General features: G+C 41.6%; 1 protein-coding gene across 1 annotated transcript in view; it reads right to left on the bottom strand.

The window, feature by feature from the left end:
* DBX2 (developing brain homeobox 2) overlaps positions 1-10,315 on the bottom strand; it is a 39,038-nt gene extending 28,723 nt beyond the window's left edge. The window contains exon 1 of the mRNA XM_060113951.1: positions 9,916-10,315. Coding sequence (XP_059969934.1) covers positions 9,916-10,315 — 400 coding nt within the window. The remainder of the gene's footprint in view (positions 1-9,915) is intronic.
* Between the last annotated feature and the right edge of the window lie 7,062 nt (positions 10,316-17,377).

Raw genomic sequence — 17,377 nt, 5'->3', positions numbered from 1 at the left:
CTGATCAAATAAATGAAATACAAATATCTTCATACTCCAAATTCAGGTTTTTTTGTTTTTTTGTTTTTTTTTTTTTTTGGTACACGGGCCTCTCACTGCTGTGGCCTCTCCTGTTGCAGAGCACAGGCTCCAGATGCGCAGGCTCAGCGGCCATGGTTCACGGGCCCAGCCGCTCCACGGCAGGTGGGATCTTCCTGGACCGGGGCACGAACCCGTGTCCCCTGCATCGGCAGGCGGACTCACAACCACTGCGCCACCAGGGAAGCCCCAAATTCAGTTTTGTCCTATAAAATCTGAGGCATTTTCCAAGGCCATGAGATCTAAAATACATAGTACTGTGTGTTCCCCTAGCCAATGTTTCTCAACCCTGAATACACTTCAGAATTATCTGGAGTGCTTTTCAAAGATACAGATGCCCAGGCCCCACACCAATTGGGTTAACTCATGCTGGCGAGGAGTGGGCCCCCAGTATACCATTTTTTTTCAAAAGCTGCACTCGTGATTATGATGTATAATCAGGATGAGGCCACTGAAAAGAACACAAAAAAATGCCTGACATGCAGCAGGCACTCAATAAATGTTAGCCTTTATTCCTACCACTATTATATAATTTGGGATCGATTCTAAGACAGCATATAAAAAGGAGCAGCATGGTCCAGATTTCCACTAAAATATACTATCAAGAACAAAGAAAAGAGTATTATTGTTAGGAAGCCTTTGTCAAAGAAGGCTTTAAGCAGGAAAAGCATCTTGATCTGGAAACTTGATTTGGAAAGTATTTGAATGGCAAAAGAAGAGAAAGGCATTCCAGGAAGGAAAGGTGGCATGAACAAAAGGAAAGAAGGCAAGGATGATGGTGACACCCAGGGCAGGTTAAGGAGACCAGCCTGACTGCTGGCCCAAGGCCAAAGATGTGAACATTAAGAATGTAGTTGGACACCCCAATGTTCACAGCAGCACTATTTACAATAGCCAAGACACAGAAGCAACGTAAATGTCCATCGACAGATGAATGGATAAAGAAGATGTGGTGTATACGTATATGTGTGTGTGTGTGTATACACACGCACACATACACAATGGAATATTACTCAGCCAAGAATGAAATAATGCCATCTGCAGCAACATGGCTGAACCTAGAGATTATCATACTAAGTGAAATAAGCCAGACAGAGAAAGACAAGTATCATATGATACCACTTACATGTTTCCACATGTAAAATCTAAAAAAAAAAAATCTAAAAAAATCTTTAAAAAATAAGATACAAACAAACTTACTTACAAAACAGAAAGACTCACAGACACAGAAAACAAACTTATGGTTACCAGAGGGGATAGTGGTGGGGAAGGATAAATTAGAAGACTAGGATTAACAGATACACACTACTATATATAAAATAGATAACCAACAAAGACCTACTGTATAGCACAGGGAACTATACTCAGTATTTTGCAATAACCTATAAGGGAAAAGAATCTGAAAAAGAATATATATATATGTATAACTGAGAGAAAAAAGGATGTGGCTGGAGGAGCTAAATGCAATTGATGGAATGAAGGTCTTGAAGGACAAACTGAACATTTTTATTTGATCCGATAGTCAAATGGGGATAATTAAGGTTTTCCTAAATAGCTTGATGATATGATGAAAGCTATATTTTAAAAAAATCACCTGGCAGTAGTGGATGGGCTGTAGTGGAATATACAGGGGCTAAATGGAAGGATTCTACTGTGGTCATATGCTGCGTGGCAAGAGGTAACGACCAGTTGTTTGGACACTCCCATTAGCATCTTCTCTTCCGTCCTCAAAACACCAACAAGGGGGTGGAGTCTGGCTTTTCCTCCAGCTGTGGGGTTCTAGTTCATTGCAATTATCAAAGGTAGTCCCTTTCCCTTCAAGGAGTCTTCATTAGACAGCTGCCTCTCCCTTCAAGGAATCTTCATTAGACAGCTTCCAAAAAATGAGTTGCTTGACCAAGGGATATGGAAGAAGTGACATTCTGGAACTTCCAAGGCTAGGTTGTAAGAAGACTTACAGCTATTGCCTGGGTTTCTGGGAATGTTGCTCTTAGAACTCTGCCTTTCAGAACCCAGGTGCCATGGTATAAGAAGCTCCAGGCCCTTGGAAAATCCAAGTGTGAATGCTGGAACAGCTTTAGTTGAGCACCCCATCAGCAGCCAGCATCCCTGTCAGCCAAGCGAGTCAATGGACATCCATCTTGGACATCCAGCCCAGCTGAGCCCTCAGATGATGGCAGCCCCAGCTGACCTCTAATTGCAATGAGATTCCAAGGGAGAACCACCCAGCTGTGCCCCGTCAGTCCACAGAACCGTGAGAGAAAATAATAAATTGCTCCTTTAAGCCTCTAAGTTGTGAGATGGTTTCTTCACAGCGATACCCCTTTTCCAGTATGTATTTTACTTATGGCGGAAGGGTGGAAAGCTGTCTTTCACATCTTTCCCTGTATGTTGTCAATGGACTCTTGAGGTATGTGGCTGAAAGTCAAATGGTGAGCCTAACATCTGTGCTCATTTTGAAATGAGGCTCAATGCAGTTACATGAATTGCTTAGGATTATATAATCAGTAATTTAAAGACCTTAGATTTGAATCTAGACTTTAAAATTAAAGAAATACTGCTAAAACCAGCTCAGAAAACTATACATTCTTTTAAAATTGACTCAATTTGCCATTTATGCTTTGGAAAAGGTTTTGGCAAACTTTTATTATAAAGGGCCAGATAGTAAATACATTAGGCTTTGCAGGCCATGTGGTCTCTGTTGCAGCTGTTCAATGTGTAGTGCGAAAGCACCTATAGAAAATACGTAGACAAACAGAAATGACTCTGTTCCTGCTTTGAAGAATCTGACTGTCTTTTGGTTTCAGACCCAATCTAACTCTAGGGTAGGTTCAACACACCTAAACTCAATCCAGTCCTTGGTTAGTCTATTTAAAAAATTCACCAGCAGTCATGGTTTTTATTCTCTTTTATAAAAAAATTTATATATATATATATATATATTTATTGATTGATTGATGGCTGTGTTGGGTCTTCGTGTCTGTGCGAGGGCTTTCTCTAGTTGCGGCAAGCGGGGGCCACTCTTCATCACGGTGCGTGGGCCTCTCACTATCGTGGCCTCTCTTGTTGCGGAGCACAGGCTCCAGACGCGCAGGCTCAGTAGTTGTGGCTCACGGGCCTAGTTGCTCTGTGGCATGTGGGATCTTCCCAGACCAGGGCTTGAACCCGTGTCCCCTGCACTGGCAGGCAGATTCTCAACCACTGAGCCACCAGGGAAGCCCTTTATTCTCTTTTAATGTACATAAATCTTCTCAAAGAATAATTCCTCCACATATTTTAATTTTGAAAGTATTAGGGATTTAAATTTTTAAGGAACAAGGAATTTTGAGATCTCTCAAGAGGACTGGTATAAATGTATACATTGTATATTCTATTCTGATGGCCACTTAGAACTAATGAAATCAAGGCTGTTATGGCATGCATGGTGCCTGAACATGTGAAAGAAAAGGGAAAAACCTAGTTCATCTTTGGAATATCTATAAACAAGAAGGCAATTAAATATTCAGCAATATATAGAAAAAGACCTGATGTTTTTTTCCTTTCCTTTTCCCCACGCTTTGTTTGATTCTGAAACAAAAGTCTAAAAACTTATAGAGGCTTTCTGATCTTTGACTTCAGAGAATTTTAGTGCCTTAAGTTTACTGTTCATATAACTTACAAAAAGAGTGTGCCCCTGAAATACTCCCAACTAAGAGCTGGCTGACAAAATAATAACGTTATTAAAGATAAAATCAGTTATGGTAACTTTATATAAAGTGATGAATCACTCAGCATTGCCAAATCAAGTATTGACTGGAGGCTAAAAATAATGAAAGGGACAGATTTCATTCAAAGTGGAAACATTACTGAAAGTAAAATAAAATATTTTTGGAATAAAATATACAAGGGTCTGGTAAGCATATTATACGTTAAGGCAAAAATCCAATTTCTTACTAAGAAAGTTTAAAATGGAAGCATGATCTAATGAAGTCTTTAAAGAAGGATTCTAACAAGCATTCCTAGATAAAAATCATATTGTTTCTTTCTACAGTTTGCCTTTTTATTCCTGACAGATTCCAGGTGCATTTGAATGAAAACAAAGTGATTAAAAATTGTTTTTAATTTTAATTTAAATTTTTTTAATTTTTAAAAATTGTTTTAAATTTTTAATTTGACATAAAAATTGTGTACCTTCACTGTGGAAAGAAAAATGACAGTAATTAAGGTAAAAAAACTTTATTTAGGGGCTCTGTTAACCCAAGATTAAGGGGACAAACACTGTTTTAAGAGCTACAAATCAAGCCTCCCCAAAAGATATAAAATGGATTCTAAAATTATGGGAGATATCAACAAGAGAAATAGTGTGGTGGAAAGTAGGTTGAGGAGAAAATAAGGTATTTACCCCCCAACTCTAACATAAAAACACATTTCTTATGCAAAATATTTGATAATCCTATTGATTAATGACTAATAAGACTTTAGAAAAACCTTATAAAGCAAGGTTACATAGAAATATGAAATAAATGGTAACTTATCAGTGACTTTTTTTATGAATCCAACAAAAACCTTACATTATGACTTCAAATTATAGAAGTTAAAAACTAAATCGAAATAAGCAGGATACCAAACAAATAAAATCTGCCTCAGGAATTCAGACACATTATAAACCAGTCTCACAACATGATCCAATGGCTGATTTGTTAACTCTTAGAGTTTGAGAATAAAGAAATTTATGACTCCAAAAAAAAAAAAAAAAACACACATTTGTTTAAATATTTGAAAGACTATAACATTTTTGCTTCTGTAAAAACTTTCATAGCAATGAAGCTAAAAGTATTTTATGAACACAGCTATTACCTATGTTGCTTCCCTTACTTTCAACTTGATACCATCTCTATCATTGTTCAGCAGCAAAACTAACCGTAAGATGTCTTCTTACAGCAAAAAGAGACTTTTTCTGGTGGGCACAAGAACAGGATGGAGGCGGCACACTCCAAAAGGAATACAACGGAGTCTAATGCACAGCATTGGGTCCCACATCTGAGCCACACTGATGGCAAACAAAAGTAGCTAAAAATCACTGTTGCCAATTCTTTTAAGTTGCCCACAATATATGACATCCTTTGGCTTCCTGACACGACCCTGAACCCTCTGGAGCCTACATTTACTTCTGCATAAATCCGTACACAATTTTCTGGGCATTCAAACCACTGTGCCTCTTAAAATAATCCTCAAATCCCTAAAGTGAGTAAGAATTAAGGGAGAAATTCTAAAATGTTTCTACTTGCCTACTGTATTTACTCCTGTTTGATTATTAAACCTCAGTAATAAAGCTTCAATACATGTTAACAGATTGAAATTTCTTGCTGTTAAAGCAAAGTAGAGAAGCATATTTTAGGGACTGGGAGAGGGATAGGTGCTAAAGTGAGAGGCAAATAAAATGCACATAAATTGCTACCCTTTTGTAATTCCAACTCAGACATTATTTTGGAGGGAGTGTGGTTTTCTCAATCTGAACCAGAAGTAAAAGGACTGTCTCTTAATCCTACTGGTTCTCGTCACTGCAAGAACTTCCTGAACCTGAAGTTGATGAACTTGGGGACCAGATAACAATTTGTTCAGAGCTGATTCCTCATGAACTATGTAAAAGTTATTAATATGTTCATATAAATCCAAAGATATGTTGAGCAGATTATTTTTAAAAGTACAGGTGTAGTAAGAATATTGTTTGGTATTATCTACAAATCCCACCAAAGGATGTTTGGGGTGATACCCTGAGCAAGGAACTACCAGCATGGGTCCCAACATTATCCTTTTCTGGATCCCCCATTCTCTTTGTCCTGGTTCTGGGTCAGTATCATCAATAGTCAAGATCCTGTGACTTTAATTTGCCAAAACGAACCTCGAGCATAGCGTCAGCAAAAATAAATGACAAACTCCAGCTTCATAAATCAAATCGCAGTCTTCAGCTGGACTGGAATCCCCACCTGGAGCACAGATTCATCTTCTTCTCCCTCTCTTCTCTTAGATGTAAGAGAAGCTATTTTGTGTCACACTTTCAGGGTATCTCAGTGAAAGCGGATAAAACTACCAGTTGGAAAAAAAAAGACATAAGTGCAAGTAGTTTAAGACAGAGTCAAGGATTAATAATAGGTCAAGAGTAACTGGTGGACAAGAAACTCAGAGTGCACGTGACGCATTAATTAACAGCCCTACAGGGGTACCAGAAAAAATACTATGGATCTGGTTCCATTTCTGTACTACATGGTACAACCTACTTGACAAAATTACTTTAAAAAAAAGAACAGTTCAATTCAACTATTCAGAATAAACATTTGCTTTCTAATCCTTTTATATGCAGCCCTAGGAGTAGATTTAATAATCACTAAATTATATGCAGGAAATTATCTTCATTTCAAACACTTTCTAAAATGTTTAACATAACAAATGTTACTGAGAAGCAAGGCTATTTGTTCCACTTACTTTGAAGAAAATTGGTGGCATAACTAAGAGAAATTTTAAATTTTCAGCTTTTTACATTTCAGGACCCTCTTTAATATACAAAAACATGGATATTTAAATCTAGCACAATAGTCACCAAATAATGACATTAATGAATTTCTGGGGGAGGATCTCTGATGATTAGGATTTACTTGAAAAACCTGGTTTCATTAATAAACTATAATATCCAAAATTCTTTTTTTCACATACAACTCCTGGAGGTGAATCTACTCAACTACCCGTTATTACACTAAACATGCTCCTTTCAAACTTTGAAGAATGCCCTCTGATTTTTTAAGTTTTAAACTACTCTACATACACAACTTGACAACATACAGCTATGGAATGTTCCTTTGCTTGCTCTAAATACTTAAAGGATTGCCCGTTTTCAGGGATGAAGTACTGACAGCTAAACTTTCATCTATAATCTGTAAACCTGTGTTACTAACTGTCACCACCTTTCAGACACGTAACAAGATGAAGGGGAAGGCCAATTTCTTTCCTTATGGGCTCAGATATAACATCCCAGTCTGATTTATTATTGTGATCCATGCAATTGGTTATCCCATAAGCCCTCATTAGTTTTCTCACATTCAATGAAAGACTAATCCAAGGAATATGGAGATTTGGGGCAATTTTCTTCTCTTTCACAAGACCACAGATGTTTAAACTGATACTTCAGACAAAAACAAAATTAGGAAGTGGAATAATCTTTGTAGGAAAAAATTGGCCTATTATGAGAATTAAAGCAGCTAACAATTATGAAAATGCTTGGTAAACCATAAAGTAGGACAGAACATGGACTCTAAGCTTCACAGGGGCAGAGACAGTCATCTGTTTTGTTCACTGATTATCCCAATGGCCTGGAACAGTCTGAACACATGGGAGACAGTAAGCATTTGCTGAATGAATGAACTATATGGTATAATTAATAGTGGGTAACAAAAATAATGAAGCCGAAATGCATGCAGTGGCATAAATCCCCTAGTTAAATGGTGCTGTCTTTCACCAATGCCCTTAAAAAGAACTCCGGGGTTTTCTTATTCAACATCTAGACTGGTGCACTCAACAAATTAAGTTGAGAAAAAAATGAGTAGTCAAATACACTGAAATCATTAAAAATCACATTTTGTGATCCACTCCTAAGTTAGTGTCTAAAGGATTAGAACTGGTTGTTCACTGATGTTTCAGAAAGAAGTATTTTATCGTTCTGAAAACAGTAGCTTTTCTAAATCTCCTTTCTACTCTTTACAGAACGTCAATCACTATTTCACCCTCATCTAATTTTCAGGTGATAGCTAACATTGTCAGCACTCATTATAACTTCATAATTCTACATGGTACAAAAGAATTTCCACATTTGGTAGGGCAAGAATCTGTCATTTAAATAAAATTGGAGCACGGTTCAGAAAGCTATATTCTCTGTCAAAAAATTTTTTTAAATGTTTTTAAGCAGCATATTTGTGGGCACAAATGTATGGGGTTCTAGTCTTAAGATATTTTTTGAGTTTCAAAAATTAAATGCACTCTTCACAAGAATGATTTTTTTGAAATAAAGTTATTTGTTCAAATAAAAATTAACCTAGGAAAACACCAAATCTTCAATAAGGACTGAAAAAAATTAGGAAAAATATAGGCTTAAGCTATATGAAAATACTTCAAAGTGAAATTTAAGTTCTTATACTCTCAATTATTCCAAAAAGCATTTTTGCATTTTGATACTTTAATAAGTGTACAAGAATGAGTATGTTCTTGAAAATAAAAATAATGTAGTTAGGAAACCCTTTACCCAATGATCGTAACATTTTGAATGAAAATGAATAGGTATACAAAATTATTTTTCAGTTATTGAAATGTCTGCATTTGATTCGCATTTGGTTTACTTAAATTTAACCTGTAAAATCTACAAAGGTTACAATTAACTTTTTTGAGGAGCCAGTCATGATCAAGAGCAACTTAAGAATTCTTGAAAAACAGTTTCTATGAACACAATGCCAAACCACCAAAAATTATACAAATCACCAAATTTTCTTGAAAATGTTATTTTTATGGTCGTTATTTACCAGCTCTTGTCTACACGAACCTGCTTTACACGTTTGTAATTTTCCTAATACTTCAAAAAGAACAGAGTGGCCCAGATTTCCAAGGCACATCAACTTTGTCTTAACGGTACTTGTTCCTCTCCCAGCGTGCAAAAAGGCTGCCTAGAATTTAGGTTTTACACTATGTGAATGAGACCGGTGCTAATATAATTATATTTGTTCCATTCTGTTAGTAACCATTTCAAACTGAAAGACCAGGACAGGTTCTAAACATGTTCAATTCTATAAAGCCATTAGCAATAAATTTGATTCGGCAGTTTGGTGGGACAATGAAATCTGCTGAAAAAGCGTCTATTAGTCATTCTTGGACAAACCCACCGGGATTTAAAGAATGAGTTAAGATCGTCCAAGGACGCAAGCCAAAAAAAAAAAAAAAAAAAAAAAAAAAAATTAATCCAACTGGATCTCAGTTTTTGAGTCTCTAAGAGGCTTTCCCTTTCTCACTGCCAATTTCGGCAGCCCCTCCTTAAGCTTTACCTAATATATTGACTAAACTGTCCGCATCCTCTTCCCAGTCACGACACTTAGGTTTTATTCGGGAATAAAAACAAGCAAACCAAAACTGCCCTTCGTTTGGTAAATTCTCATTTATTGGCGAACTTCCTACTCCAGGTGCCAATTAGGCTGTTCCAGCTCAGCACGAAGAAAAAGCCAGCCTCGATTTTCTTGCGTCTTAGTGATCCAAATGTAAGAGTGAAGAAAGCCAAAACTTTGCGCAACTCTTTTTCCAAAGATCTCTGCGAGCGTTCTGCAACCGCCTCGACCGTCGCAACGGTTTGAAGAGGCAAAAGCCCCCAAAGCGGGCCGAGCGAGGCTCTCCAAGCCAAGAACTTTCCAGGGAACGGGTGTCGCGCGGCCTCCGGGACAGGAGCGGGCGGGTGGAGACGCTGAACTTGGGAAACCCCGTGAAACTGGTCCTGCGAACCCAGAGATCTCAGGACCAGGGCTGCCCTTTCGGCTAAAGCCAGGAGGTGCCTCCAGAGTTTCTTCAAAAAGGCCTTAAATTCAAGGCAGCCCTACCACTTGTAGAAAGAGGGGACGGAGAGGAAGCTGGTGGTACGCGAAGGGGAGGAAAATCACAGTTAGTGGTGGTACCCTCCTCACCCCCGAGGCGGCATCTCCACCCAATCTCTAGATGCTCTCGGAAGGTCTAGGCCCGGGCGGATTCCTGCGCACTAGGGCCGACGCGCCCAGGTCTCGGGATCCGCAGGCCAAGAGGCGCCGCGCGCAGCTGGGGAGGGGAGAGCGGACTCACCTGGGGTTGATGGCTGGAAGGCACAGTCTCGGTCCCCCGGAGCCCGGCCCGGCAGCCTGGCGCCGTCCGCCGAGGGGCTGAGCACTTGAAACGCCCACCGCGTGCTGTAGAGCGCTCCGTTGGGGCTGACTGGTTCTGCCGCGGGGCACAGCTTGAGCGGAACCGGGCTGGCGGGCAGGGGCCGGACCTGAGCGCCCGCGGCGAGAGCTGCTGCCGGGCCGTGGGGCGGGGGCGGTAGTAGCCTGTGCGGCGGGGCGCCCCCAGCCCGCAGCAAGTTCTCGATCAGAAAACTCTTGCCCAGGTTGCCGAAGCCCGGCGCGGCGGGGAAGTTCAGCAGCGCGGAGGAAGCCACCACGTCCCAGTAGGCGCCGGCATGGGCCGCCACGGCGCTGGGGAGCATGGTGCGGCGCCCCGGAGCGCTGCGCGCCCGCTTCCGGACCCGCGCCCCGCGCGCCGCCTCCCGCAACGCTGGAGCGCGCTCAGCCGGGAAAGGAGGCGAGAGCACCGCGGACGCCGGCGGGTAGGGAAAGATTATTTTCTGGGCTGGGCGGTTTTTTAAAGGAGGGGAGGAGTGAGTGTGGGAGGGGGGAGCTGTGCGTTTCCTCTGCCCGCGGCGTTGGCTCTGGGGGCGCCGGGGGAGTCCCTCCCGCCCTCTATGCAGATCCAGACTTTTTTTTTTTTCTAGAAGGCTGGAAGGTGTGTCCAGCCCATCCATTCATGTCACCCGGCCCACAAAGTGACAGACGCGGCCAACAATAAGGGCAACCCCGAGAGTCCGAGCTTTGGCAAGGGGAGGGGACGCGTAGCCGGAGGAGACGGGAGTGGAGGCGACGGGAACCGGGCGCTCGCCCCCTCCCAGCAGCCAGGCCCCGTCCCTCTCTAGGGAGCCAGCGCTGCCCCGGGGGCGCCAGGGCGCGTGGACGCCCTCGCGGAGCACCCTGAGCGCGGGCGGCGCTCTCACCTGGAGAGCGCTCGGCGGACCACCTGTTGGGCGACCCCTGGTTCTCCCGTGTTGGTGTCACTTCAGGGCATCCAGGGGAGGAGAATGGTGGTACAGATGAAAAGGTACCTTTTCAAGAATGGGTTTGTTCGCGTATTAAAATGTGGCCCCTGTTTGTTTGTTTTTAAGAGGAAAAGAAATGTTTTTCTTGAAGACTTTTAAGAAATTTCTCAGGTTCCAGCAATTCATTTCCAGTGACTTTTTAGTAAGATTTGATTTAGGAAGCACTCAAGAAGAGATGATCTAATAAATTTTGATCTAGAAAAGGGGATCTTGGTTGGAGTTGGTTAAATGGCAAACGACAGATGCTTGAGTCCAAAACCCAGGAAGAAAGCCACCGCCAAACCAAAGGTGGCTGGAACCTCCTCAGAGACCTGGGTGTGAACACTGAACTCCTTAGAATTATAGTTGCTCTTTTTTCTTTTTTCCCCTAGAATTGTGGGTATTTTCAATTTATTGACAGTCTGCCAAATAGAGACTGGACAGGTGAAAAAAAGCATGTGTGTCATTAAAAGTTCTAGTTAACCACAAGGCAACCTCATTTTCAAAATTTATTTATTTTAAATTTATTTATTTATGGCTGCGTTGGGTCTTCGTTGCTGCGCGTGGGCTTTCTCTAGTTGTGGTGAGCGGGGGCTGTGCTTCATTGTGGTGCGCAGGCTTCTCATTGCAGTGGCTTCTCTTGTTGTGGAGCACAGGCTCTAGGCGTGTGGGCTTCAGTAGTTGTGGGACGCGGGCTCAGTAGTCGTGGCTCGCAGGTTCTAGAGCTCAGGCTCAGTAGTTGTGGTGCGTGGGCTTAGTTGCTCCACGGCATGTGGGATCTTCGCAGACCAGGGCTCAAACCCATGTCCCCTGCATTGGCAGGCAGATTCTTAACCACTGCGCCACCAGGGAAGTCCCAGCAACCTCATTTTGCTCATGACTGTCTATGTCAATGGAGTGTTTACACTGTGACTTCTCTGTCAGTTCACACTTCCCACTATCACTCTCCTGTGCAAAGTTTGATGCATTTATTTAGAGTACAGTTTTTAAAGAATGTCTGCAAAGTTTGGGGTCACATGTATAGTTTTACTCTTTGCCCTAAGAATAATTTTGTCCCTAGCTTCCATTTACTTAAAAGCTGGCTGGAGTTGCCAGGTTTGTGAGATAAATTTCCTCTTGAAAATTCACCTGGTTGATTTGTGTTTCATTTACACTTGGTATGTCCAAAGATTTTTAAAGGTCCACCCTTCCCCCCTGCTGCCAAATGGGAGAGAAGCTTCTGGCAAGGCTGGTGCATGTTACTAATATTCATTTACTTATTGATTTAATCAACATACCTTTACAGAGCATTTCATGTATATTGAGCCCCTGTGGTGGTCCTGGGACTATATAGAGTAAAGAAAGATCTTGTCCTTGCCTTGTAGTTCACAGCCTAGTGAGGGAGAAAAACAAGTAATGTCTTGTAATTTGGAGAGAAAAGTGTGAGAAAACTTCCAGAAATCTCCCCTAAACTGAGTCCTAAAAAGTGGACGGTGGTTGAGGATAGGATGTGAAGTAGTAACCTTTGAGATTAGCAAGGAATAGAGAGATCATGTCATCGCTGCCATTCCTGTATCATAGCCACCATTTATCCAGTGTTTACATTTAGACAGGTATAGCACTAAGCACTTTACACATTTTAACTTGTTTATCTCCACAATAATCTTATAAGGTTGGTGCTATTGTTATCCCAGTGTTACCATGGGGCCCAGAGAAATTTAAGTAACTTTCCTAAAGCTGAACAACTACCAGGGTGATAAGGCTGAGACACAATTTAAACTGGATGATTCCAAAGCCTTGGAACCTTTAAGTTCAACTGTCACCCTCTCCACAAACCTGATTTGCCATGCTAAATGGTGTTGCCTGGCCATTCGAAGAGGGGCTGAAAAGCAAGTATTCCTTTTTTTTAGTGGAAGGTGACAGTGAAGATTTGAGCAAAGAAACTATTGGGTCAGCCAACTTGCCACAGACACAGATAAGAAGCAACTGGAGAAATCCAGACACAAGATGATGTGGAATTTAATAAGGTTAATGGTAAGAAAATGGAATGGAGGAGATAAATATTGTAATGATTGAATCAATAAGACTGGATAATGCAGTTCTCAGTGGGGGGTGACCCCCTCCCTCCCCAGGGGACATTTGGCAATGTCACAGCTTTTGTTTGTCACAACTTGGCAGGGGTCGGGGGTTAGCTACTGACACCTAGTAGCTGGAATCCAGGGATGCTGTTAAACATCTTGTAATGCACAGGACAGCTCCCAGCCTGAAATGTCAGTAGTGTGGTGGCTGAGAAACCTCAGCTATAGAGGATAAGGGAAGAATATAGGATCACTTCTCTGGTTTTCTGGTTCAGTGACTGAGCAGATGCCCACTTATCAAGATGGGGACTTGTAAGAGGAGGAGGAGTTTTACATGGGGATATGAACAAAAGGATGGAGATAGATGTTCTGGTTGTTTATGAAATCTTCGAGGGCGAATAATGTAGTGAAAAGGGAAGTGAGTCAGGAGATAGATGCTGGGGATACCAACATGGAAGGATGGAAAAAAGAAAGAGGAGCTGTGAAGGAGACTGAAAAAACAATCAGTGAAGATTTGAAGACAGAGACCAGGAGAGAATGGAAGACAAGGGAGAGACAGTTTCAGAAAACTGGGAATGGCAAGCTTTGGTAAAGAACTGCTGTATGCTCAGCAGTTTCTTCTTCCAGCTGGACAAAAGCCACAGTGCATTTCCCAGCCTCCCCTGCAGGCTGTGTATGGCCGATGGAGTAATAGGGGAAGTGATCTATTTCTCCTCCAGGGCTGTCCCCTGCTAACAATCCACACAGTCCTCTGCACTCTTTGCTCTTCAGCCACCAGATCAGAGGTCCAGCTGAGGACTCGAAGTCCCCAGGGCATGGTGGAGCCACAAGGTGAAAGGAGCCTAAGTCCCTGCATCACCCTGGAAGGCCAGTGACCATGAATATTTCCATGAGTAAATTATGACATAAGCAAAAAGTAAACCTTTAGTAGCTAATGCCATTAAAATTGAAAAAGTTGATTTCCACAGCATATCCTCACTTACCTTAGTTAATATGCAACTCTGTAAATGCTTCAGACCAAAAAAATAACTTGATTCTAAGTGACTAGGGCAAGAAGCTTTTCATAGGGAGCAAGAGAGGCAGAGATCAGTTTGTGGATGATTGAAGGTCAATAGAAGATAGGAAAGTAGAGATGGAAGAAACATGAGGGAAAAGCTAAAGGGAGTCATGGGTTAAAAGAAGAGATGAATATATCTATATGATGAGAAAAAAAAGAGGTGCTACAGACAGGAGGCTGAAGGTTCAAAAGAGGTGGGGCTGTTTGATGGAACCAAGAGAGGCGATGAGCCCAGCACAGGCTGGCTGAGCTCTTTCTTTCCTGGTAAAGCAGTGTTCCAGGCCCCAGGCCCATTCTTACGCAACCAAGTGGGGGATGATAAAGACTGCCTTTCCCAGCAGTTATCTTTATCTTCAGTTAACACCAGGCTTCTTTAGTTAGTTTAATGAAAGTTACAAATTATTTTTCAGGCGATCAATAAGTGGTGTTTAAGATGTGGAGGGAAGCATTCCACCTTTATGTGAAAGCCTTTAACCTCCAGAATGGAGCCCAAGGCTTATTTCTGAACCAGGCCTGTGCTCAGCCACTGACTTAGAGAACTGATTTCCTAAACCCAGCTAGTATTAGCAACATCCCAGGACTAGAACACTGTCACATTTCCTCAAGCAAATCTCTCTTAGAGGATGTGACCTTGAAAGGGCCAAGAGCTGGACATTACTGAGCTTCCAAAACCTATTATATGACTGTCTCTGTACCCGCTTGCGCATAAATGTTTTAGTACGTCATAGAATTCAGTCTGAACACTTGCTTTCACACCTAATGGTAGTGGGGTTATGGGAATGGCTCTATATCCCTTAATTCGCTTAACTAGTTGTTAGAAGCTACTGATATTTATGAAAAAGAACCTAATAATTGAGAATGCACAAAGAGGCTCAGCCCATTTTGCTATATAGAGTTTTCATTCCTTAAAGAACCACCTTGGCCTATGCTAAGATCTGGTCCAAAAAAAAAAAAAACATCATGACAAACTTAAATGACTTCAGGGTCAGATGCGTAAAACCTATGGGATAGCCAGGTATAAAATAATGAGTGCAAGTTAGCTAGTAAAGAAGGGTGGGAGGGGGAGAGGAGGAGAGGAGGGGAGAGAGCCTGTAGGGAAAAGTGTAGGTGGAGACCTATATTGTCATTAAGCTGGAGAAGCAGGCTGGGGCCAGATTGTGCCTTGTATGCAGCACTCAGGATTTTGGACTTTGTCATTACAGCAATGAGATGTGCATAAGAAAAAAAAATTGTAACTATGTGTGTTGATGGATGTTAACTAATCTTATTGTGGTAATCATTTTGCAATATCAAATGGTTGTGTTGCATACCTAAAACGAATATAATGCGTGTCAGTTGTATCTCAATAATGTCTGTCAGTTGTATCTCAGTCTCTGCATTGAGATATGATCTCCTATGTGCATTTTAAAAGACCACTTCTGTGGTACGGAGGCTATGCTAAGATTTGGAGAAAACTGGGATTGGAGACCATTAAAGTAATCCAGATAAGAGGTCCCAGGAGTTTGGGCTGGGTTTGTGGCAATGATAATGGGGTGAAGCAGGAGAATTTGAGAGCTATCTAGAAGGTATCTGTGAATTGAGTCTGAGGAAGTCTTGTCTCTCCGTAAGGAACCAGTATGCTTAGTTTTATCAGACCGTGAGAACTATATAGCCATTGTGTTTCCTGATGTGTTTTGAATGCCAAGCAGTTGAGCTAATTTTAGAGTTCAATGGCAGTAACTCCCTTAGCCTGCCTTTCCCTCATCTCCATCCTCTCCTTAGCTCACTTTACATCTTTTATGTTTATTTTAATGTTTCTGTTATATGTGTGTCCATTTAGTGCATCTCCTCAAATCCTTTAAGTGGTAAACAGATACAACAAACAAGGTATCTCTCTTTTTATTTTAAACTCGCATGCTTAACAATAGTTCCATTAAGACCTGGACCTCTGTGATGGAGTCTGAAGAAGCTCTTCTCATCCCTCCATGATCAGCAGAATTCTTCCTTTTGAGCAGGAGAGTCTCTGTGCTTGGTGGAGAGAGAAGCCTTCTCATAGCCTTGGTAACACAGACACTGGATGAAGTCCAGGATGAATTGCTGACCTCTTGTTGGCAGCTTCTGAGCACCTGCTCCAACAATCAGACCTCTTTTAAAAGGAGATGCAATTGTGAGGAGCTAGGCTCTGTTCTCAACTTAAAGGAGAAGATTCAGGAACCCTTTGTATCCCTTTTAGTAACCTTTAAGTCTGGCTGGTGCAGGGTTACTCAGGGAGAAACAAATATTTCCCAATAACTGCTAACTGTGTAGTTTCTCTCCATAGCCCAACACACACTCACGACTCAGAGCCTTAGGCAGATTACATCCTAATCCTTGAATTAGAGGAAAAATATATTTTAAAGAAAAACACAGGGATATGTTAAGAGTTAGGCATATTCAACCACTTCAATAATCATTACTCAATTGATTTCTATACAGTTCTATTCTTTCCTAAACATTCTCCCACTCCGTCTACCCCATCTCATCCCATATACTCTCGGGTCTTTGAAATAAATTATAAAAACCTGGCTCACCTCTGAAATATGTTTTCAGTGTTGATCTGGCAGGACTCATGCTCTGATTGTCCTGCTTTTCCTGCACATGTCTTTCCTGGCTGGCTCTGTTGGCATTGGTGTATTATTTTGCCATGCCTCAGGCATTGTTCATCTCCGTGCCCTGCATTCAACCTTCAAGCTCTATTTTACTGACTTTCTTCTGTAACTGGGAGACTTCCCAGTTTCTTTCCAGGCCATTCAGTTTCTCTGGCATTCCTTGCTCATTGGTCATTTCTAACCACGTCTCCCCTTGTACTGCTTGGCCCCAAGTGAAATGTGAGAACCACTGAAAGATTTTGAGGAAATTACCCTGGGTGCTGCTGAGCAGCAGCCTTTTCAACCGTTTCTCATTAGCTCAATGTCCTCAGAGTCACAGGTGCCGCTCATTCATATTGAAATCCTGCAAAGCTTTCTGGTTGGCCCTGAATTACTGCTTTGGACAAAAGGAAGGATACACATTGCATCGTGAATTTTGTCATGTTCCCCAATGTTTACACCAAAGTAGTCCCTTCAGATGAACATTAAGTTGTTTGCATTTACTACCAAAATTATGAAGTACACACAGAGAAGTTAATCCCTCGTGAAGCTCCACTCTAAGGCTATGAATCCAGGCTCTCTGAACCAAATTTAGTTGTGTTCATCGCCTTGCTTCAGAGTGTCCTTTCTCTGGTGAGACTTTGTTTCATGTAAAATACAACAGGTATTTTAGGCCAATAAACAAAAATTAATCCCTAGA

The sequence above is a fragment of the Mesoplodon densirostris genome, chromosome 11 (genome assembly GCF_025265405.1).
Source record: "Mesoplodon densirostris isolate mMesDen1 chromosome 11, mMesDen1 primary haplotype, whole genome shotgun sequence".
Classification (NCBI taxonomy): Eukaryota; Metazoa; Chordata; class Mammalia; order Artiodactyla; family Ziphiidae; genus Mesoplodon; species Mesoplodon densirostris.
Note: the sequence above shows the minus strand (reverse complement) of the source record. Positions and strands in the feature narration are given on the sequence as shown.